We start from the raw sequence: 22685 nt of genomic DNA, 5'->3' as shown, positions 1-22685 counted from the left end.
AGAACTGGATAAGAGACAGATAGTTTGTATTTATTTCTTGGCACAAAGAGCACCAGCAGGGCAAAGGTGTAGGAGCTGATCACAGGGTCACAGAAAGTCTTATCTTCTCAAGAGCCCAAGAGGGACTGCATGTGGGGTCTGCAGAAAGATCCGGGCCAAGTCTCTCAGAGGGTGTGTCACATGTCTCAGGGTGCCTGCTTACGCCCCATCTCCACCCTCTGGGAGCTGGCAGTCCCTTTCCTCTGGTCCTTCCCTCCTTCATACCAACAACTGCTGCTGGGCCAAATATTCCTCTCACAATGCTGATAACTCAGTCTGGTTCTTCTGTTTGCCTGCTGCCCCTGTCCCTGCCAGCGTGGGAGATCATGGAGAGAAGGGACTGGGTCATATGCCTTCTTCCAGCCCGGGGCCTCACATAGGACCTGCCGGCACAGAGCAGGGGTTCTGTGTCTGTTTAATGAACACACGGATGGATAAACACATGGACGGGATGGGGGTACTGTGGAAAGCCACCTAGCCAGCACAGAGTCAAACCCCGAGCTGCTCCAAAGCCTCGCCTCTCTGAACCCTAAAGGTCCTGCTCATACCGGAGCCCTGTGTGCGCCCTGCCGGCAACTAAGCCCAGGAAGGGAAACAAGCTAAGGTACTGAAGCTCTACCGTATGCCAGGTACTTTCCCTCATCTCATTTCATCCTTATGACAGCTCTAAAAGGAAAGTTCTATGGATGGCCCCCCTTTCACAGGTGAGAAAACTTAGACAAGTTCAGTGAATTACTCATGTCAGCATCAGAGGTAGGATTTGAACCCAAGGCTATCTGATGACAGAACCCTTATGTCACAGTGTTTCTGGTAGGCGTCACATCACCCCTCCTTGAGGTTCCTGCCTGTTCTCTGAAGAAGGAAGTGATTCGGTGGTTCCCCCAGGGAGGTTCCCCCCAAGATGGTGAAGGGTGCAGGTGCGGCAGGTAGGCACTGAGCTCAGAGGGCAGGAATGCAGGATAAGGCAGGCTCCTGCCCAGGCTGGCCACCAGGAGGCAGGAAGTGAGGCACCTGGGCAGGAGATGGGGGGAGAGTGGCCTTCCCCCAGGGGCCAGAGCAAAGGAGTGCCCAGAGGAGAGCTAGCAGACGGGGGTGCATGGACAGCACCCCTGGGTGGGGAGCATGGGGAGGCAGAGAGAGGAAGCAAGACAGAGATGGGCACCTGTAGCCAGAGCCTTCCGGCTCTCACAGCAGCTCCTCGGGTGGCAGACAAATGAAGATGGCAAGGCCAACAGAGGGGCAAAGACCCATAGAGACAGAATACATACCACAGAGAGAGAGAGAGAGAGAGACTCAGACAAAGTGAACGGAGCCTGAACAATGGTGAGAGACAGAACACATTCTTTTCTCCCTTCTCTCTCTCTCCCTCCTATATACACAGGAGTCAGACTTAGTGGGATTTGGAACTCGACAGACACACAGATACACACAGACACACACACGGAGCCAGGCATCCCTCTGAGGCACAGATGAAGCCTCAGAGACCCATACAGCACTCAGAGACACAGTGTTCCCGGCACACGTATACAGCCCCATTCCAGGTCGCTTCAGCCCTGCCCCTTCTGGGCACTCCTTTACCCGGGCCAGGGGAAAGTCCTGTCAACACCAGCAATAGCTAATGCTGTGTCAGACACAGCTAAACACTTTAAACGCATCAGTCCCTTTCTTCTTTACCACAATCCTACGAAGCAGATGTTATTACCCCATTTGACAAATGAAGAAATAGATTCAGAGAGATTAAGACACTTGCTTAAATCACACAGCTGGTGAGTAGCAAAGCTGGGATTTGGGCCCGAATCGGCATGACAGTCTGTACCTTCACTCAAAGGGGTACAGCCCCCTGGGTTTCCCCTCCTGGAAAGATCTGATCTGGGAGGATGGGGCAGGGGAAGGCAGGAAGGACAAACTCTGCGAGATGCCTAATTGCTGGGCTGGGACAGAGGGGACCCTTAGGGGGCAGCATTACTCCCGGCCAGTGTAGAGCTGAGCCAGCTCAGAGAGCGGGGCAGCCTGCTCCAGCAGTCCTCAGGACCTGGGCCACAGGCCCTTAGCGGCAGGGCACTGGGGCCAGGCCTTGGGCCTCTGTGGATGATAAAGCCGGGATCACAACCGAGACCGCAGATCTGAAGGAGCTCTCTGGCCTGGTTGGCGGCCATTGTTCCCAGCCTCCAATCAGGAGCACCCACTTCCTGTTATTTTAGGCGGCAGGAAATGACCCCATCCCGCAGCTCAGGCCCCACCACGGGTCCTCCCTCAGCCTCAGCAGGGCTGCCCGGGCTGGGGCCTACATGCTCAGAGCAGGGGCCTGGGGATGGCCTGCTGGCTGCACTGTCCCCACTGCCTGGGTCCAGGGCCTCCTTCTGAGCTGACTTACTCAGACTCCAACCGGGCAAGATGCACAGGGGACCCAGGGCTCTGCTGGCTCTACTATGCCTGCCAGAGAATGGATCATGGGGTCCCTAAGACCAAGATGCCAAGATGCCAAGATCAGTCATGCAAGGGAAGCATGTCAGACTCTATCACTGGCTGGCTCAGCCACGGTAGTTCAGTCTTGAGGTTTGGTGCAGAGGCTTTAGAGCCAGATGGACCTGGGTTCAAATCCTGCCTCTGTCAGTTCCTAGCTGTGGGACTTTAGGCAAGTGACTTTCCTCTCTGATCCTCATCTGTAAAAGGAGGATAACATTAGGCCCTACTCAAGGATTGTTTTGAGGATCAAATGAGACAATGCACATGACAGGCTAAGCATCATGCCTGGCACAGAGAAGGCCCTTAATAAATAGGAGGCTGGAGATAAGTTGGACTTATCCCTCGTAAGAGCCTGAATCTCCTCCTATTGGTGAGGAGCACTGATGGAGGTAGCAATACCACGCTATCTACCCCTTACCATGCTCTCTGCTCCCCTCAGGGCAGAGCTGCAGCTGAGGGGTGGTGGAGGAGATGCTGAAGGCTGTGCCCCGGGGTGCCAGGCAGCGCTACCACAGCCAACAAAGCTGCATTATCTGGGCCTGGCTCCTTGGCTCCCTCACTTGTCCCAAGGCCCAGTGGGGAACCAAGGACATGGCTCCCTGCTGCTTGCGGCCTAACTTCCAGCCTTGGTAGACCCGAGACCTGCCCTGGCCGCTCTCAAGTGCCTCCACTCCAGTCAGGGCCCTGCTTTCAGCTCATTCCCCCTCCCTCGGCCCTGCCCCACCAACAGCTGATGCCTATCCTGAGGGAAAGGGGGAGTAAACTGGCCTGATGCCCCTTCCTCCTCGTTTGCATATGCGTGACTGCACATTAGGGGCTCATTAGAGGCCTCATTTACTGGGCCCAGTGGCCCAAGCAGGGACGAAGCTGTCAGTGAGAGGCACCAGCTAGGCTGGCTGCTATATGTAGAGACAGCTCGTTGTGTCAGTCTCGCTCACTTCTACTCATCCTTTTAGGTCCACTTCAAATGCCTCCGCCTCTGTGAAGCCTTCCACAAGTAGAGCCCACTGACCATTGTATCACCCTTATACCTGGGTTCCCCTACAGTGAACACATCGCCTTCCGTCACTGGGTCAGGAGCTCCCAGAGGCTAGTGACTCTGTCTGATTCACTTCTCTGCCATTTGCATAGCCAGCACATGGCAGGCATCACTATGTTGTGCTGGATGACTGTCTGCACGCACCTCCTGGGTCTCTCTCCTGCTTCCACTGCCCTACCTCAAGCACAGGGACCCTCTGTCCCCCCGATACACCCTGGCTCATGTGTATCTAGAACTCCCCTCTCCCTGGCCCTCTGTCCCATACTGACCTCCTGAAATTCTAATTAATCACACCTCCTCCTCAGGCCTCCAAAGGAATTAAAGACAATAAACAAAAGAAACAAATAGTTAGAGTTTATTGAGCACTAACTATGTGCCAGGGCTGTGTCATGTGTTCATCTGATTTAATGATCCCAATATCTCCGTGAGATAATTTCTGGCGCTATTCTCATTTTATAGATGGGAAAATTTAAGACTCGGGTTAAGCAACTTACCTGAGGCCGCACAGCAGTAAATAATGAAGGGGAAACTTAAACTGTTTGATTCCAGAGTCTACATTCTTAAGCAAACCAGCTCCCAATTCCTGTCCTCACCTCCCCCATATTTTGTACCTCCCTGTTGGCATCAGTTCTGATGAGCATAACCACAATAATGGTAATAATACTGTATTGCGGGCGTCTCTGTGCCAGATTCCTTTAGTACATCATCTCTAACCCTCACGTTAACCCCACAAGGTTTGATAACATGACCTCCATTTTCCAGGGGCATAAACTGTGGCTGGAGGAGGCAAGTCACTTGCTCCAGTCCACACCTGTCCCCTACTCCATGTTGCCTCCTAGTAATGCTCAGGGTGCTAAGGGCACTCAAAGATGGCTGGGATCGTGCCATGTGCATTCAGTGTCGCAGCCCCATGCCTCAAACTTGACAGGGTACGTGCCACGGGCACCACCTTTAGTGCCCTTGGCTTATAGGGGGTTCCTGTCACCTTCACCTTCTCTGTGTGTAGGGATCAGCCACCAGCCTGATCTAGGTTCTCCTGTAACTCTGTCTGGGTCCTGTGTATAGAAGAGTCTTCCCAACCCAGGACCCTGCATGCAGGCCCCCTCAGGCCCGGCGGTATAGCCAAGCATGTCCCCCTCCATGCCCTCATATTCAGTCCTGGCATCCCACCCAAGTGCCCTAATTCTAAACTAGACACTCACTCAGGCCCTCATCTGCAGCCCAGTAATCAGGCCCATTCAGGCCCCAATGTACACATCAGTGCCTGCGCCCCTCTGATGCAGACAGCCAATAATCAGATGAAATGGATCCAGTCTAGGACTCCCTGGGTGTCCCCTCTCAGGCTCAGGAGAGACAAGACTGACCCAAGTGCCACTGTTCCAGCACAGGCTACAAACCTCCTCGACCACAACAGTCTGATAGCCCCCTCCCCCACCTGCGCCTTCCAGCTCCCACACCCACAGGGTCCCCTGGAAGCACCCTCGCTGGCATGGGGAGGAGCCCACCCACAGCCAAGCTGTGGCGCCTCCTCTTGGGCTCTCCGCACCCACAGACACTGTTTCATGCTGGGCCTACGCCGCAGGGGTCAGGGAGGTGGCAGGGATTAGGCTCTAGGACTCTATGGAGGTGTGAGGTTGGGGCCGCCTCCCCCCTGAGTCAGTGGGAACGGAACTTAGGTCCTCAGTAATCATGTTCTTCCCTCCCCTTCCAGGAAGAAAGAGAAACAGAAATCCCTCCCTCCGACACCAGGCCCAACCAGAAACCTGTCCCCACCCCCTCATCAGCTGCTCCCAGATCCGAATGGGATTTGCAGAAGTCCAGGGCACTGGTGGTTGGTGGGGTGAGGGGAGGGGAGGATAGCTTTGATGGTCTGGGGCCTGGAGTGTGTGTAGGGGGGCGGGGGTAGGCATCCAGAGCCTCAGGCTGAGTGAGGAATGATGTGGCAGGTCCCGGGAGTGCGGCCTTGAGCCTTCACCTCATTCTCGAGAGAGACTCAGGCCTAAAGAGGGTAGGAAGGAGGGTGGCCGGATACGCAGATTTACTTCTGTCCCCTTCCTCCCCAAATCGGGCTGGGTGGGCTCCGGAGTAGGCCAGGCTGCAGAGGAGGCGGCCCACCTCCCAGCTCCCGCCCTCGCCCCAAACAATGCCGCCTCCCCCTCCCCCTCGTCTTTATCCGGCGGGTTACTTGGCAGCCGCAGCTAGAGACCTCCCCCTGCCCTCCCCTCCACTCCCGGCCGGCCCGCAGCAGCAGCAACAGGCCCTTTGCGCGGCAGCTGGAGGGATGGGGTGGGGGCGAGGTCTGGGCCAGGGCCTGGGCGTCGCGGGGCGCCAGGGCCTAAGTTTCGGTATGCAGGGCTCCAGGCCTGAGAATCTGGACCCCCAACACACACATTCAGGCTGGGGTCACACTTCCCCACCTGGGATGAAGTGGGGGATAGACGTCCCAGCTCAATTGAAAAGGATCATCAGGGCCTGGGGTGGGTCGGGGAGGGGGTGCAGGAGGAGAAACCGAGGTGGCACTGGGTCGGGGCAGAAGGGTCTCTCCAGCAACTCGGGCGCGGGGTCCTCGCGGATCCCGCCGCCCAGTGCGTCCCAGCGCCCAGAGTGGGGGAGGGGGCAGCTGTCAGAGGATGCGTCGGTGGCCCCGAGCCGCCGCCGCTGCAGCCTTTATTTTTAAACTTCCAAGTGGTCAGAGGGCGCGGCGGGGGAGGGGTCTCCGTCCAGCGGGTTGGCCTTCTCCTCGGCCTTCCCGAGGCCCCGCGACCTCCCCCCATCTCTCCGGTGCGTGGATCCCGGCATACCTGGGGGTGCGCCCGCACCCGGCTCTGCATGTGAGCCGCTCTCCATGGCTGCGGCGTCACGGGGGGTCTTGGGGGTCTCAGCGGCGGCGGCGGCGGCGGCCAGCGGCCAGGACAGGGGTCCCGCGGTGCATCACGCCCGGCCCGGCCCGGCGGGCAAGACTCGGAGGCGGGGGCGCTCCGGGGAAGGTCGGGGCTGGCTCGGCTGGTGGCCTGCTAGGCTCGGAGTCGCCGGGCGCCCAGTGGCTGTCGGATCCGGCAGCGATCCCTCTCCCTGCCCGGCGCCGGCCCAGTCCCGGCCGCGGCCCAACCCTATTGTACCGCCGGGGCTGGGCCTGGCCTCCCCGCTGGCGCGTACCAAGTACGACGCGGGGAGGTCTCCGCCTCAGCGTCCAGGGACCGAGCCGCCGCGCGCCCGCCCCGCGCGCCCCGCCCCGCCTCCGCCCTGGAGCGCGGGCCCTCGAGCTGGGGACGCCTCTCCTGCGGCCGTGGCGGAGGGGACGCCACGGCTCCCTGAGGACGCGGGTCCCTGTGACTCCCCCTGCGGCCTCGCGTTGGTACGCGCCACAGCGAGAGAAGGCTATGTAGGGAGCGCTCCGGTGACTCACCCGCGGCTAGGACTGGGGGGAGTCGAGGGGAGCGGGCATGGGAGCCCCCAATCCCACCCTGGAACCTGGAGGCTCCGGCTCCGGGGCCCCGGGGCCTTGGCGCTAGCTTCAAATCCAAATTCTCCCCCAACCCCACCTCAAACCAAATCCACCCCGGGGGTGTGGAGAGACCTGAAGGAGGGTCCCAAGGAGACCCCTAAAAGGACTCTGCTTTCTCTCTCCTGGGGATGGCTGGAATGGGAGAAGCCCGGAACCTTGCTGCTGCCCTTCCTCCAGTATCCTATGGTTGGTGTCTTCCCTGCTTCTCAGGGGTAATTACAGGCCTGCACCAATGCTTTACTCAGGTCTCTAATCTGCTGGGTCCCTCCCAGCTCCAAACTGGGTGGTCTTGGCCCTGAACCTCCCCCACCCCTATCGGGCGACCCCTCCGATCTCCCCGGAAGGATTTTCTTCCCTGTGGCCTGTCGAGGAGGCAGTAAGCCTCTTCTGACTCCCTTCCCCCAAATAGTCCTGCTCACAAGCTCTTCGCGGTGGATCCCCCAATCCCCTTGTTAGTGCCAGCGGAGGTGGGGCCTCAAGCCAAGTCTGGCCAGCCTGAGAAGCGAGGGGGGAGCTTGCTGGGAAAGGTGGATCGATGGTGCTGCAGGGATTGACAGAGGGGAGGAATGAGGAGGCACAGCTGAGCCCTGCCACCCCCTCCCTGCCACCCCCTCCCTGCCCTTTGTCCTGACCTCTAGAAGGTCAGTTCTCTGGTTCTCCATTGTCCAGAGATTAGGTCCAGTGAGATGCAAGCCTCCTGCCCCTCTTTCCCGCCAGTGTCTTCTTCTTTGAACAGCTCCAGAAAGCAGCCATTTCAAGGAGGTTTGAGGGACAAAAGGGTCTGGGTCTCAGGCAACCTGGGAGCAGCCTGACTAGGAGGAGTGTGTAGTTGGGGACCTAAACTCTCTTGGAAGGGTGGGGGAGGGAATAGTGCTCCCTCTGGCCCCAAATCATTAGAACATGATGATGATGGAAAGCCTGCAAATGGAGCTGCTGACGTTAAGCTAGTGTCTTAACTTTTCTGAAACCCAGTCTGCTCGCCTATAAAATCAGGAAAATGATAGTACCATGAGGTATCATGGGGTCATTGTAAAGTTTAAATAAGGCAATGCAAATGAGATGCTTAGCACAGAGCCTGGCATATAAAATGTGTGCAATAAATAAAGATGATGATGATGATGATGGTGGTGGTGGTGGTGATGATGGTGGTGGAGTTTTAAGGATAAAAGCAGACTAGGAGGAGGAGCAGATCTCTGTTGTCAGCCATCCCATCTGCAAAGTGAGGGGACCATGTGGATGATGGAGTCCAGGACTGCTCTTTGTGAGGTCAGAGGCCTCAGGGCCTGCATTTTCCAGAATTGAACAGGCCTACCCTGAGCCAGGATTCATGAACGGAACCCAACAGGGGGAGAGCCCTCTAGGGTAGATCTTGAGGATGAACAACCTGGGTCTTCAGTGAGGGTGGGAACAGTGAGATACCTTCATTAGCTAGACCTCAAGAGTAGTGGAGGAGGAAATAAACGGTAGCTAAAGATGAAAAGAGAGGCCAGGGATGGTCTATATAAGAGGGTCTGAATGCCAATTGACATCATGTAGATGACGATCGTGGGGAGTCGTGAAAGTTTCTTTGCAAGGGGAGGGGTGAGCACTGCTTTAGAACTGGAAATTCTCTATTGTGTCTAATGATCCGGGATTGATTTTGAGGAACTCATGGCAAAGAGACAGTGTGTGGTATTAGCCTATGTCAGTCATTCTCAACCAGAGGCAATTTTGTCCCCCAGAGAACATTTGGCAATATTTAGGGGAACTTTTGGTTGTCAGAACTGGGGGTATCACTCGCATCTAGTTCTTAGACACCAGAGATGCTGTTTAACATCCTACAATGCTCAGAACAAAGCATCATTAGGCCCAAAATGTCGACAGTGCCAATGCAGAGGAACTCTTCTCTAGACTGAGGGTGGAGGCGCCCGTACCCCCTCACAAGATGCTAGTGGTGGGGACCAGCAGACCATCTGGGAGTTAGCCAACCTGATGGACGTTTCTCCCGGCCAGCCCCAGAAGGCTTCCTGTACAGCTGATGGGTCCAGGATGAGTCTTGGGAGGATGGCTAAGGGGAACCAGGAGTGCGTGCACCAGTGTCCTGTGATTAAGTCAAAGCAAACAAATGGAGAGATGGAGTGGGCTCCTCTCCATTTACTCCCTGACTGATCAGGATCCCTGGCAGGTCCCAAGTGCTAGCAACTGAGAAGGTTTAGAGTATGTGTGTCTCTCCAAGTTTGGGGCTGGATCTGGGAGCCTCACGTGCCTCTACCCCCATATATTAGACATCCCAGAGAAGGAAGAAGTGAGATACTTGAAATATCAAGGACTGAAGCCCCAACAGGATGCCTTGCCTGCTTTGGTGAGGGGCAAGGAACTCTGTTGGCTCCCCTGTGACTCCCTTACCACCCAGGGCAGTCCCTCCTCCTCGGAAACAGGCACGAATGAGCTGTTCCTCTCACCACGAGGCTGGGCTTGGGCTAGGGGGCAGGGATCAGAAATAAGTCCCCTTCCCGATCCCCCAGGGGGAGGGCAGGAGCAAGAGCATTTACAACCTCCTGGGTTTGGTGGGGCAGGGTCCAGGACGAACCTGATGGAGGGGTGAAGGAAATCACTGGGAGATTTGACACAGAGATATGAATCAGGAGGAAGGCCCAGGAGGCTGCCTCCACACTCACAAAATAGGAAGTGGGAGGGGCCTCATACTGGGGGCAGCAGAGAGAACAGACACCAGACGCTCACTCCCACCCCACCCCAAGGCACAGCATGGTGAATGGGTTAGAGACCCATACCGCTCTCCTGGGGAGCCCTCCAGGCCCACTCCTCGAGGCTGAGGGTGGGGAATGTCCTCAAGGGCAGTGGTGACACCAGCAGCAATAAGGCCTCCCTCCCACCAGCTTGGAGACAGGAAGGGACAGGGACTGACTGGAGGGGGAGGAACTCAGATACAGGACCGAACAGGCTCACTGTTTGGGATTCCTGGGAAGGGTCTTTGCCTAGAGCCCCTGCTAGGAATGGGAAGCTGTCCCTGCTACATTCTTTTCTAGGGAGAAGGAGACAAGGGTGAGGAGTAGGTGCCTAGTGTTCTGAGATGTCTGGCCCTGAGCAGTGGTTGAGAAGGATTGGGATTTGGGAATGATGGGAGCTGTACCGAGAGCCCTTGGAGCAGCTGTCTAAGGAGGTTTAGGTTCACATCTGAGTGAGGGAGGAGACCCTATAAATCAGCTTAAAATGGACCCCTCCCCCATCCTTAATTCAGGACTTGTGGCACTGGAAGGAGGAGTCCCAGAGAAAAAGACACCAAAAGGAGCAATCACAGGCAGAAGAAGAATCTCAGAGGTCATAAGATGGGCAGGGAAAGGCTCCGCCTTCAGCTTCTCCAGAACCACCCTGCCTGACAGCAGGCTGGGTGGGGTCGGGCGGCTGGCCGTGACTGTGACTCAGGTTTCTGTGGGCAGCCAAGGGCAGCCGGCAGGGAGGAGCCCAGACCGACAGACAGACCAGCCAACTGCAGCTTTCACCTCAGCTGTCCTCTCTCCTGGGAATGCAGGAGGTTCTTCCCTGGCTGCGCTGGCCGCTGGGGGCTAGCTGACCCCCTGCCTCCTCCCCTGCCACAGCCCAGCCCTCCAGGTCCTTCCCAGAACTCTCAGCCAAGGCACTGACACAGGAGGGAGAGTCAAAGTCACTGCTTCTAGGGAGGCCCCAGAATGTCTTTGTCACAGGGAGAAGGGTATAATAACGATTGGTCCTGCACCCTGAGGGAGAGACTGGGAGAATCTTGGGAACTGGCCTTTAGCCGGAGCAGCCTGGGCCCCCCAGTCTTCCCCAGCCGGGCTGGCTCACGTCTGGGCAGGCTGGTTGTCATGGTGAAGGCTAGGGGCTAGAATGCAGCTGCTTACAAAGTCAGGCTACCAGGCTTAAGTGAGGAGAGGGTGCTCAGGGACTCCCAGGCCAGCCTGCTTACAACTGACCGGCCAGAGGGGATGGCTGGAGCTGAAACCGAAGAGCTATGGTCAGGGACTGTAGGACTTCCCTTGGTGATGGTGAGGGTGTGGCCAGCACATTCCCTTGGTGTTTCTGGGACCTGTTGGCTGTTTTTAGAGAGTGTCTGGAAGAAAGGGAATGCACATTTATTTTGTGACCAAGTGCTCTGCACTTGTGTCTCACCAATCTTCACAACAACTGAAAGAGATCCAGCAACTTGCCTAAAATGGCAAAGCTGAGATTAAAATCCGGGACTGGCTGCTACCAACGCTGGCGATCTTTCTTTTCCAGGGACCAGGCAGTGTAGTTCTTGGGGAAGGGGAGGGAGACAAAGTGACCTGAATTTTAGCAAACAGACTGGATATTCCATCATGAGGCCACAGTGGTAGGATGCAGGTACTGGCTGCTTTTGGAGTTTGGGAACAAATGACAGTTTGAAAAAAACCGTTAGTGAAATGCTTGGCACATAGGTTCTTATTAAATATTTTTGCAGTAAGAAGCCAGATTTGTGTATGAGCCGTAGCTAGTTTTCTGGGACATCCTGGGAGCTTCTGGCTCTGAATTGCAGCAAGAGCGGAAGAAGATAGTTCGAAAGGGGGACTTTCCAAGACCAACCCAACAAGAGAGGAATTTGCGGAGCATCTGTGAGGGTGAGGGGGTGGGAGGAAGGGAAGTGTGTGGACTACACACGATTCCCGCAAGCGCCGGACGCCACCCAGCGGCTATAATGTAGCCCTCGGGAAGCCAGGCTCTAAGAGAGTCAGCTGCGCGAAGCACTCTGGGACTTGTAGTCCAGCGGGGCTGCCAACGGAGCGGTTGGGTGTTGTAGTCTGACGTTTACCGGGCGGGAATTATCCTCATCCGCCGGACCACGAGTCCCGTGGTGCCCTGCGGTAGGCCGCGCAGGCGCGGTGAGTTGGTGCCGGTCAGTCCCGAAGGCTGAGGGGCCGTGGCTGGGTGGAGCGGTGTCCAGAGGGTCGCCGAGCAGGTCTGTGGCGAGGCGGGGTCCGGCGGCCGGCACCATGTCTAGGCAGGCGAACCGTGGCACCGAGAGCAAGAAAATGGTAACTCGGAGCGCGTGACCTCGGCGAGCGGGGCGGAATGGAGGCGTTCTGGGGAAGGGGCCCGGCGCGGGGCGCAATTGGAAAAGGGCCTCCTATGAGTGCAAAGTGCTTTCGCAGGAAGGAAGGAGGAGGGGGCTGCCTGTGGGCCTGGAGGGGAGAGTCACGCCGGGGACGTACCGGGCCTGAAGCAGGTTGCAGGGCCGCTGGAGTAGCTCAGAGATCCCTCCCCCGACGCTTGAGAGCTGCCGTGTGCTAGACCAACAGCGACGACGGTAATAGTAACTACCACTATTGCTCTTACTGTGTGTTAGGCACGGAGCCAGGCACTTTACGTACACGGTGTCATTTAATTCGCTAAGTAACTCTCTCAGGTAGATAATGTTACCGCAGTTTTACAGCTCCGAGAGGTTACATAACTTCCCCAAATTTACATCTAGGAAGAATTAGGATTTGAACTCATGTCTCTGTAGAACTTCCAGGTTTCAGACTACTAGGCCCTACTGTCTCTCACGCTGTGCTCTGGGGATTGTAAGAGATGCTCCGATACTGATCCTGCCAGAAAGGAACTTTTATTTGGAGGAGTAGGCAGGGTGGCAGTAAGTGGTACCTCTCTGGTGAGGGGCGGGGGGGCGGGGGGACTCCTTTCTTGCCCTGGGAATAGTGGGACACCATGTAGTCTGGTAAAGTTTGGTTGCAGGTGGCAGCCTGACCTGGAAAGTAAGGTAGATGACGCTTTCCTCCAAATTAAGGGGACCTCTTGCCAGGTGTTTTTCTTTGCCATATTCTTACCTCCAGAATTGCCCATGCTATCTTTCTTTCCCGATTTGGAAACTCAATCAGGGGCCCTTTGTTGACACTCAGCTCTAGCGGGGTGATTAAACATCCCTTATACCTTGGCATCTTACACTAGGAACAGCCACCAAAAATGGGCCACAGGAGGCCCTAACACTCCAAAGTAGTACCTAACTTTTTTTTTTCAGACCCCTTTTGAGAAGCTGCTGATACCAATGGATCTCCTCCCCAGATTTTTTTTTTTAAGTTTATTTATTTATTTTGAGCGAGAGAGTATGGGCAGGGTAGGGGCAGAGAGAGAAGGAGAGAGAATCTCTAATGGCGCAGAGCTCTACACGGGGCTCGAACTCACAAACCATGAGATCATGACCTGAGCTGAAACCAAGAGTCAGACACTTAACCAACTGAGCCACCCAGGTGCCCCTCCCCAGAAATGTTAAATTGACAGACATGTACATGGACACTTGTTTACATTTTGGGGGGATTTGTGGGTCCCTGAAGATCCTCCATGGATCACAGGTTAAGAATTCCTGTTTTGGAGAAAATATCAAGGACTTAAAAAAAAAAAGTATAGTTTCCTAGGAAACTGTCATGTAGGGGAAGAAGCATGGACATTGTTGGAATTCTCAAGTCTTGTTTGATCCTCAATTTCCTTATTTATAAATTGGGGACAGTGATGCCTACTTAAGATTAAGTGAGATATGGGGCGCCTGGGTGGCGCAGTCGGTTAAGCGTCTGACTTCAGCCAGGTCACGATCTCACGGTCCGTGAGTTCGAGCCCCGCGTCAGGCTCTGGGCTGATGGCTCATGATGGCTCAGAGCCTGGAGCCTGTTTCCGATTCTGTGTCTCCCTCTCTCTCTCTCTCTGACCCTCCCCCGTTCATGCTCTGTCTCTCTCTGTCCCAAAAATAAATAAACGTTGAAAAAAAAAAATTAAAAAAAAAAAAAAGATTAAGTGAGATAACAGTGTACAATGTATGGGACATGGTAAATGTTTGTTTCCTCTTTTCCTAAGATATGAGGAGATGCTTAGTTTTCATATCTTAGTTTTGTTTTGTACTTTTTTTAAACCTGAAATCCCTATTGAAATATTTAATACCATTTTATTTATTTGTTTATATTTAAATATTGAGAGAGAGGGAGACAGAAATTCTGAAGCAGGCTCCATGCCGACCAAACCACCCAGGTGCCCTTTTAATACCATTTTAAACAGGAACCTCCAGGTTCCACCCTTAACACCAGCAGCAACCCCCTCCGTGTTCATTCTGCTTTGGTGAGGGGAGAATTAGGGAGGGGAGCAGCACACTCCCGCCTCAAGGCTTTTGCAACTGCTAGTGTCTCTGCTTAGAACTTCCTTCCCCCAATGAGTAACCCTAACCCTCATGTAGCTACTCCCTACTTCATTCACAGTTACTCAAATGTCACCTCCTCTGAAGAGACCTTCCCTGACTACCTGACTAGTTTTCTGTCCTCTTACTCTACTGTTTTTCTTCATGGCGCTATTCCGTTATAAATTATATACTTGTTTCTTTTCAGTCTTCCCCATGAAAATGTAACCACCAGAGCAAGGATTTGTTTTGTCCATTGCTCTGTTCCCAGCATCTGGGATGATGCTTGGCTCTAGGGAATCAATATTTAGTGAATGAATGACATGAAGGTTTGGGGCACCCTCTCATTCATTTCCTGCTGCTGCCTACTTAAGGGCCTGTCACATGATCCTCTTGCTGGCCACCTGGTTTTGGTATGCTCCTCTCCTCCTGGGGGGGTCTCTCCGTCTAGCAGCCCTCTTCCCAGTTGGCCCAACCTTCTGCTAATTACTGTGTTCCCACTTAAACCCTCCAAGACTTAAATGATTAATATACCCAAAGAACTAGACCTCTGCTTTTAGTCTGTGCGAGCAGAAACAGCCCATGTATCTGGCAAACTTTTCCTGAGCCCTAACTATATGGGTAGCTCTGTGCTAGGTGTTGGGAGAAGTGCAGAGATGCAGTCCTAGTCCCTGACCTTGAGAAGCACATGCTATGAGAGAGGCAGAAAAGTATACAACACAGGGGTGTAGTACTGTCCTGGCCTAACTGCTTACTTGCTGTGTGACCTTCATTGTTGTAAGCATCAGTTTCACCATCTTTAAAAAATAGATTCGAAAGGGTAGTAATAGTATCTGTCATAGGGTTGTTCTGAGAGTTAATTGACATCATGCATGAAAAGCTAGCAGTGTGACAGTCCCCTCAACACAGTTGGCACTCGGTAAATGTCAGCTAGCAAGCATCCTTGTTTGTACAGATATTAGCCTTTATGTGTCTGTACAGTGTTTGGTTCTTGAATTCCATGGACAGTCAAACCCAACTTTATTTTGTGTCGTGTTACTAGTAACCCAACCCCAGTGGCTGTATTGTCCAGTGCTCAGGTGGGTTACTACTTCAGTGGCAGCACTCAGAATCTCCATACAGGAGGCCGGAGGGTAAGAGAGAGGGATCAACTCCCTCCTGTTACTGACCTTCATTCCCAGCTGCTTGGGGCAGTCACACTGAATTATTTGTGTTGATAAAAATAGTAAATGTGACTCTTGGAACATTAGCTCCAGAGATCGGCCCCCCTAGGAAGATTTGTTTGTCCGGGGCACTAACCGAAAAGGCTTTGAAAACCATCAAGTACAGTAGCTCACCTGAAGTAGGGCTTGGCTTTACTTGCTCTGCTCAGGTTGTGCCTATAGTACTTGGAGATCGTATTGGCTATTCTGTGGTGTCTTGGTCTGCAAAGCATTTAAAGTCCGTTATCTCATTAGATCCTCCAGCATGACAGATTTTACTGTTGCCCGTGTTTGTGTGAGGGGATTGAGATTTAGCAAAGTAAAGTGACTTACCTAAAATCCCACAGCTAGTAAGTGGCAGTCCAGACTCAGAATCAGGTCTTCTGACTACAAATCCAGTATTCATTCATTCTTTCTTTCTTTCTTTCTTTCTTTCTTTCTTTCTTTCTTTCTTTCTTTCTTTCTTTTTAATTTTTTAAAGTTTATTTATCTTGAGAGAGAGAGAGACAGAGGGAGGGAGAGCATGAGCAGGAAAGGGGCAGAGAGAGAAGGGGAGAGAGAGAACCCCAAGCAGGCTCCGCACTGTCAGCACAGAGCTCGATGCAGGGTTCGAACTTACCAACCATGAGATCATGACCTGAGCCAAAACCAAGAGTCAGAGGTTTAACTGACTGAGCCACCCAGGTGCCCCATAAACCCATTGTTCTTTCTATTTGCCTTATTAGTTATTACAAAGTTCTTTATATTGATTCAAAAATCTCCCTCCTTAAACCAATTCAGGGTACTCTCTGACAGCACGCTACAGAGAACTAGTTTAAGAATAAAAAATAACAGCATCTACTTCTTTTGTAGGTACTGTACTTCTTGTGTAGGTACTATGCAGCAGGTGCCCTGTGTATATCTCATTGTAGTCCTCAAGGGCAGATAGTATTGTCACCATTGTACAGATGTGAAAAAAACTGATGTTCCAAAATACTAAGTGATGGCTTCGATCACATAACTTTTTACAGGGCAGTGCTCAACTATTAAGAAGACTGAATCTCAGTTACTTAACCTGTCACCTATAAAATGGGGATGGATGATGTTTGCTAACTCATGGTTGTTATAGGATTAATGAAAGGCATTCTGAAGATTTTATAAATGTAAATGGCCATTATTACTAAACATAATTAAAGCACTTAAAAATGTTGCAGAAGAGATTCATGTTTTTGTTGGGAAGGAGAATGTGGTTATTATGTTCAATGAAGAAATTGGATCAATTGAATTAGCTGACCTTTAAGGTCCCATGAAACCTTTTGTCGTAAGGGTCACAAGGACTGAAAACCCAGGTCAGCAGTAACCTGTCTTCCTCTTCTGTTTTCTCTTTTATTCATTCCTGTCAAATCACATTGGTCTCTTAGCTGTTTCTCAAACATGGCAGACATACTCCCATGTCAGTGTCTTTGCACTTGCTTCCTACAATCTTTTCACCCGGGTTTCTTCATGGCATATCCTTACTTCCTTCAGGTCTTTGCACAAATATCACCTTACTAGGCCTTCTCTGACTATCCTATTTAAAATTGACACCTCTTTCTCTCTCCCTCCCCTCCTCTCTCTCTCTGTCTCTCTCTCTCTGTCTTCCTCTCCCTCTCTCCCTCTCTGCGTGTGTGTATCCTTTGCTGGCTTTTTGTCCATAGCTCTTATCATCATCTGGCAAACCATATATTTTATTCAATTTATTATGTATCACCCTCCTATTAGATAATCTCTGGTACATAGTAGACATTGAATGGATGACTTTTTTCTGTGCCACAGCTCCACTCCTATTTTTAAAGTATGAAGACCTTTAAGTGATGTATTTACATCGCACACTGTTCAAGTGGGCTTGGTTCATAATCAGAGATGGAGACAGAATTGCAAATTAAGAGAGAGTGTGGAGAACCTGGGTCAGGAATCTCATTCCCAAATCCCAGGCATATTGATTCTGTGACCATGGACAGATCTGTTTAGAACCTTGATTTTTTTTATTGGTAAATTGGGGGCTGCTGCGTGTATAAGGTGCTTGATAACATTGTGATATGCATGTTACTTGGCATTATGGTGGGCTGAGGCCATTGGAGTCTCTATCCAAAGGCTCATTAATAATGGAAGGAAAGCTCTCCTGATTTAATGCAGTGGTGCCAACTCGATAGACTGGTAACTGCTGGATTGTCTCCATCCATTCATGTCCAAGCCATTCTAGTGCCAAACCCATAACTTTACTAAAAAATCATTGGCCTCCTTAATAGCTTTCCCTTAATTGCCATATTTGGTAAATGGTCTCTTGGAGACACCCTGATCTGACTGTTTTAGTTTAGTTCAAAAAGCTTCCTGGTTCTGAAACTGATTCTCTGACTCTCTGGTGCAGGTAAGTTTTTTGTTATTTTTTAGGGGGGCTATTAATATTGAACTTATGGGGAACAGTGGGTAGAGTGAATATTGGCTTAGAAACTCTTGTTTTTTGGGGCGCCTGGGTGGTGCAGTCGGTTGAGCGTCCGACTTCAGCCAGGTCACGATCTCGCAGTCCGTGAGTTCGAGCCCCGCGTCAGGCTCTGGGCTGATGGCTCAGAGCCTGGAGCCTGTTTCCGATTCTGTGTCTCCCTCTCTCTCTGCCCCTCCCCCGTTCATGCTCTGTCTCTCTCTGTCCCAAAAATAAATAAACGTTGAAAAAAAAAAAAAAGAAACTCTTGTTTTTTGTCTCCCAAAATTATTTTTGTCAATAATTAGCTGTTTGTCTTTGGGCAGATTACTTAATCATTCTGAGTCTCAGTTTTCCTCATCTCTGAAATGAGATTAATCCCTGCCCTTTCTGCCTTACAGAATTATGGTGGGGTGGAAAATGAGACTATGAAAAGTAGAAGGCAGTATGTGAGCAGAAGGCTCACATTATCATTCTTGCAGTGACCTCAGCACCAGGCCAGGGGGACGAGGTGAGGAGCACTGAGGTCCTGAGAGCCTGGGCCTTAACATTACTTGGACTTTCTTCCCCAGAAGACTTGAGGACAGAAAGGTGCTCTGCCCCAAGTCTGACGAGCTTCCACTCAGAAGGGAGCAGTTGGGTGGCTGACTTAATCTTTCAGCCTGCCTTCTGTGTGGATCCATTGCTCCAGATGTGCTGTTAGCATGTTCTTCACTGTGTTTAGCTCCTGACCTGCTTTCATTCTGTAGTCATGGCATTTGTCATCCTTTCCCCTTCCACATCTCTGTTTCTTGGTAGGTAGGTGACAGGAGTCTTTATCTGAGACAGGGATTCTGTGATGTTAACTGTGGTTGTAGTAGAAACCAGTCCAGATCAGGGTTGTGTTCCAGGTACACAAAAGATTGGACTTCTTTCAGAGTGACCCCATTCCTGGAAACATTTTCGCTCTGTGTCAAGAGGAACATTATTTTTCCTCATTTTGGTAACTTAGGAGGGGGATTATCAGAGCAGCGGACTTTGTCTAGGACTTCCTTTCCTCCCCACAGACAAGGCCCCTGGGTCCTTGCTGCTCCTGGGTGGGGCGCTGGGAGTGAGTTGAGGCCAGGACACCCCAGACTTTCTTAGGTGTAGAGAAGCCATTGGTCACACCTGCTAACATACAGAAGCTGATCTGTAACTGTCTGTTTCAGGTCTGTCTTTCATGGTATCTAGTGGATGACTGCTGCTCCCACCCCAGATTCTGGTGACCCAAGCTTAGCTTGGCGGTTGTGGTGGGGTCCTGGGTTAACAGAAACCCACCTTGATAGGTTGGAAGAGTGACTCCTCTATGCATGAAGTGCCTTCTACAACCTGTTCTGTAGTAGGTCTGGCTGAAGCCCTGCCACCTTGACCCTGGGGAGCCACACTTGTTGGCACTCCATAGAGGAGGATACTCTTTCTCACCATACACAGATGACCTTCCTTTGAATCCTGACAGCTGCATTGAGGCTGATCTAGACTCACTAAACTTTGTTTTTTGTGTATCTTGGTTCTGACGGTCTTTTGAATGTCTTTTAGAGCTCTGAGCTTTTCACCCTTACCTATGGGGCCCTGGTCACCCAGCTATGCAAGGACTATGAAAATGATGAAGATGTGAATAAACAGCTGGATAAAATGTGAGTGAGCTCCTCTGCGGGAGGGACAAGAATGGGGCTCCCTAGTGCACAATCCGCATGGTCCTTCAGAGCCCAGAACAGGATTCTCTTTTGTAACCAGTATTTTGGATACAGTTTCCACTGAGCTCATGTATTGAGATGTTTTGGAATTGTCCCCTGTTTTCCCTTTACCACCAGCAGCCTTATGTTCAGACGTAAGACATTCACACTCCATAATACAGTCTGTTCTCTTATTTTCTTCCCAGGGGCTATAACATTGGAGTCCGACTGATAGAAGATTTCTTGGCACGGTCAAATGTTGGAAGGTGCCACGACTTTCGGGAAACTGCAGACGTCATCGCCAAGGTCATTATCCTGGGCCACCTTGTTGTGCTGAGGGATGTCATTGGGAGGCACTGCTTACCACACTCTCCATCTCCCTTAGGGAGGCCCTTAGTATTCCAAAATACTAGTTAGGCAGCTGTCTGGTCAAAGGAGTCTTCCTGGTGGTTTGGGAATAGCACAGATTATGAAAAGGGAAGAGTGGTTGGGATCATCTGTGTGGGTGAAAGCCCCACTGAAGTCAAAGCCAGGTCTCCTTGACTATGAAGACGTAGCAGAGCAGCCTGGGGGTTAAGAATACAGACTTTGGATTCAGACAAACCTGGCTTCAAATTCTGGCTCCAGTACTTACCAGTTAAGGGTAAGTTGCTTTTAACCTTTTAATTATCACTTACCTCATCTTTAAAAAGGAAAATAAGAGCTGCCTCACAGAGTGATTGTAAGAAGTAAAGGAAATAATGAGCATGAGCATTCAATTAAAACGAATGCACTTAACTTAGTGTGCTTATAGTAAATGGTCACTATTGATAATACTAACATTACGTATGGTAGAATTAATAATAAATAATAAAACGCCTTTAGCTTTGTGGCGTCCGCTGCCTAAAGGTTAGTTCTTTCTGTTGTAGAGCATGCCGGCCCCAATCCTACAGAGAGCTGATAGTGAAGAGACAGTGTGAGGGTTTGGAATCAGGAGGGTGGATAGAGGGAAGGATGTCTTCAGAGTAATTCTGCCACAGTGACTCATACTTGCTTTCAAGAAGGATTCAGGTAGCACAGAGGACGAGGAAGTGGACCGGGCCTCTCATGTGCTGGTTCCGAGAAGCCACCCGGTCAGAAGAAGTGTAGGTGGGCAGCAAGTTGCCTAATTGTATGACGCCTTGAAGGAGCGGGGTGTGGAATTGTGCACAGATGCTTTGTCTTTTTTGCCCTGAATGCCTAAAGCTCCAGTGTTTTGCAAAGGCCACAGTTTTGTTCCCAAGCCACTCAGTTCTCCTTTGCCAGTCCCATCACCTTCCCTGGTGTGCGGCCCCTACTCCTCTTCCACATAGTGCTGTCATGTGTTCCTGACAGGTGGCGTTCAAGATGTACTTGGGCATCACTCCAAGCATCACCAATTGGAGCCCAGCTGGTGACGAATTCTCCCTCATTTTGGAAAATAATCCCTTGGTGGACTTTGTGGAACTTCCTGATAACCACTCATCCCTTATTTATTCCAATCTCTTGTGTGGGGTGTTACGGGGAGCCTTGGAAATGGTGAGTGCGGCTCTTTACCTCCTGGGACACCTGAAATGTAGTAGGGGCTTGATAAAGGTTTGAAGGAATGAGAGAAGGAGAGAAAAGAAAGGCCTTTGGCTCCCCTCAGCACTTTGCTACCTGAGATGTGATGCTGCTGAGCATAGGATCCAAGGTGGATGTTTCTACATGGTGAAGATTCTTGCTGATAGTAGTGCTGTCAGCCCCCAAAGCCCAGGAAATTCCCAGATTGGCTTATTTGGGTAAAGGTCTCATTTGTGGGTGCTCTTTGTTAAGTCAGCCTTACAGATCGGGGCCACTGCTTTCTACAGGGGACACGAACTGGCAATCCTGTCCTTGCGAGAAACCAGCCCCCTTGTTGGGACTGCCATGGATGAGTCAGCTACAGCCTGTCCCCTGTGGTTCCCCAGAGGCTGCAACTAGGCACCCGCCCCTTCATTTTCCCACTGTCCCCCAGGTCCAGATGGCTGTGGAGGCCAAGTTTGTCCAGGACACCCTGAAAGGAGACGGTGTGACAGAAATCCGGATGAGGTTCATCAGGCGGATTGAGGACAATCTCCCAGCTGGAGAGGAGTGACCATCCCCAGGACTTCAGGGTAGCTAGCAGGAAGGAGCACTTGTTGGAATCAGAAGCCTCAGCTCCCTCTGCCCTCTAGAACTCAGTGACTCTTTTAACATGGTTGTTACATATTTTTCTGTTTCCATTCTCCATGCTAATAAAGAGCAGACTGCAATCTAGTCCATTTACCCCACAAGTGTGCACATTCAGGAGGGAAACTCTTTGCTCCCTCTCCCTTCAGAGGGGCTGGATGCAGTCATCTCTGGTTGGACTAGAAAGAGCTCAACTGTTTTACATTCCTGTTTGAATTTTCCAAAGCAGAACCCATTTCGATCCCATTAAAGAGGGAAGCCTACCCCACATCTATTCCTGGGCCTTCAGAAAGCCATTGGTAAATGGCTGTAGGGAATCCAGGGTTGTGGGACGGGGGAGGAGAGGCTGTAGGGATGGACAGGAATTACTAGTCATGGTGTGACACACTCTAGTGCTTGCCAGGAAAGGGGAGCCATGCTGGAAACACTGACTTCTGGGAAGCCACCCAGGTCTCATTCCTCCCTGCTGTTTGGAGGCAACATCTCCTCTTTTTACAGAGGGTCCATCCTTTTTTCTTACAAATTCTTCAATAAAGACACATTCTTGAGTGAAATCCTAATCATGTTCTGTTTTCTTTCTGGAATTTTATTGCAGTGGAGTGAGGAGACCAGCTAAATCCCTGGGCCCTGCCTTGCTTTTACCTGGTCTAGAAATGGCTTCTCCCCACAGACTAGAGAGTCTGGGAAGCCTGGGAGCAAATACTCCTTCAAAGTCACTTTTGGGTTTATTATCTAGCAAAATCTAGAAGCAGACCATTACCGCAGATATACCTAAAATGGACTACCTTGAGCTTTTTGGCCACTAAGTTGGAAGGCTTGGCTAGAGAGACCTTGTTAAGAATGGGGAGGGGGCACCTGGCTGGCTCATTCAGTAGAGCATGTGACTCTTGATCTTAGGGTTATGAGTTCGAGTCCCACGTGTGGCATAGAGTTTACTTAAAAATAGGGATGGCTGGGTGGCTCAGTCGG

At 51.7% G+C, this 22685-nt stretch overlaps 2 protein-coding genes across 8 annotated transcripts in view; one reads left to right on the top strand and one right to left on the bottom strand.

Moving 5' to 3' along the window:
• MAP7D1 (MAP7 domain containing 1) overlaps positions 1 to 6784 on the bottom strand; it is a 34427-nt gene extending 27643 nt beyond the window's left edge. For 3 of the 6 annotated variants that reach the window (XM_045476725.1, XM_045476724.1, XM_045476728.1), the window contains exon 1: positions 6346 to 6709. In XM_045476725.1, the coding sequence (XP_045332681.1) occupies positions 6346 to 6391 (46 nt within the window). In that variant the 5' untranslated portion in view covers positions 6392 to 6709. Of the gene's footprint in view, positions 1 to 6345 lie in introns of all 6 variants that reach the window. The other 3 variants (XM_045476729.1, XM_045476726.1, XM_045476727.1) reach the window with 2 other exon arrangements.
• Positions 6785 to 11902: 5118 nt separating this feature from the next.
• TRAPPC3 (trafficking protein particle complex subunit 3) lies at positions 11903 to 22276 on the top strand. Of its 2 annotated transcripts, XM_045476722.1 has the most exons (6): positions 11950 to 12076; positions 12194 to 12348; positions 19393 to 19490; positions 19736 to 19835; positions 20883 to 21065; positions 21523 to 22276. In XM_045476722.1, coding segments are annotated over exons 3-6 (405 nt in total). In that variant the 5' UTR covers positions 11950 to 12076; positions 12194 to 12348; positions 19393 to 19488; the 3' UTR covers positions 21643 to 22276. The 2 variants fall into 2 exon arrangements, with proteins under 2 accessions (XP_045332677.1, XP_045332678.1); XM_045476721.1 differs by lacking the exon at positions 12194 to 12348 and having other exon boundaries at positions 11903 to 12076.
• Positions 22277 to 22685: the final 409 nt, after the last annotated feature.

This window comes from Leopardus geoffroyi, chromosome C1 (assembly GCF_018350155.1).
Source record: "Leopardus geoffroyi isolate Oge1 chromosome C1, O.geoffroyi_Oge1_pat1.0, whole genome shotgun sequence".
NCBI classification, from domain to species: domain Eukaryota; kingdom Metazoa; phylum Chordata; class Mammalia; order Carnivora; family Felidae; genus Leopardus; species Leopardus geoffroyi.
This window is presented reverse-complemented; position numbering and strand designations above follow the sequence as displayed.

What these genes read in the sequence shown, in the direction of transcription:
- TRAPPC3 (XM_045476721.1), top strand. Translation starts at nt 12,035, where the DNA reads ATGTCTAGGCAGGCGAACCGTGGCACCGAGAGCAAGAAAATG. An exon ending in GCACCGAGAGCAAGAAAATG is followed by an intron (nt 12,077 to 19,392) that starts GTAACTCGGAGC and finishes AATGTCTTTTAG; the next exon opens with AGCTCTGAGCTTTTCACCCT. An exon ending in AATAAACAGCTGGATAAAAT is followed by an intron (nt 19,491 to 19,735) that starts GTGAGTGAGCTC and finishes TTTTCTTCCCAG; the next exon opens with GGGCTATAACATTGGAGTCC.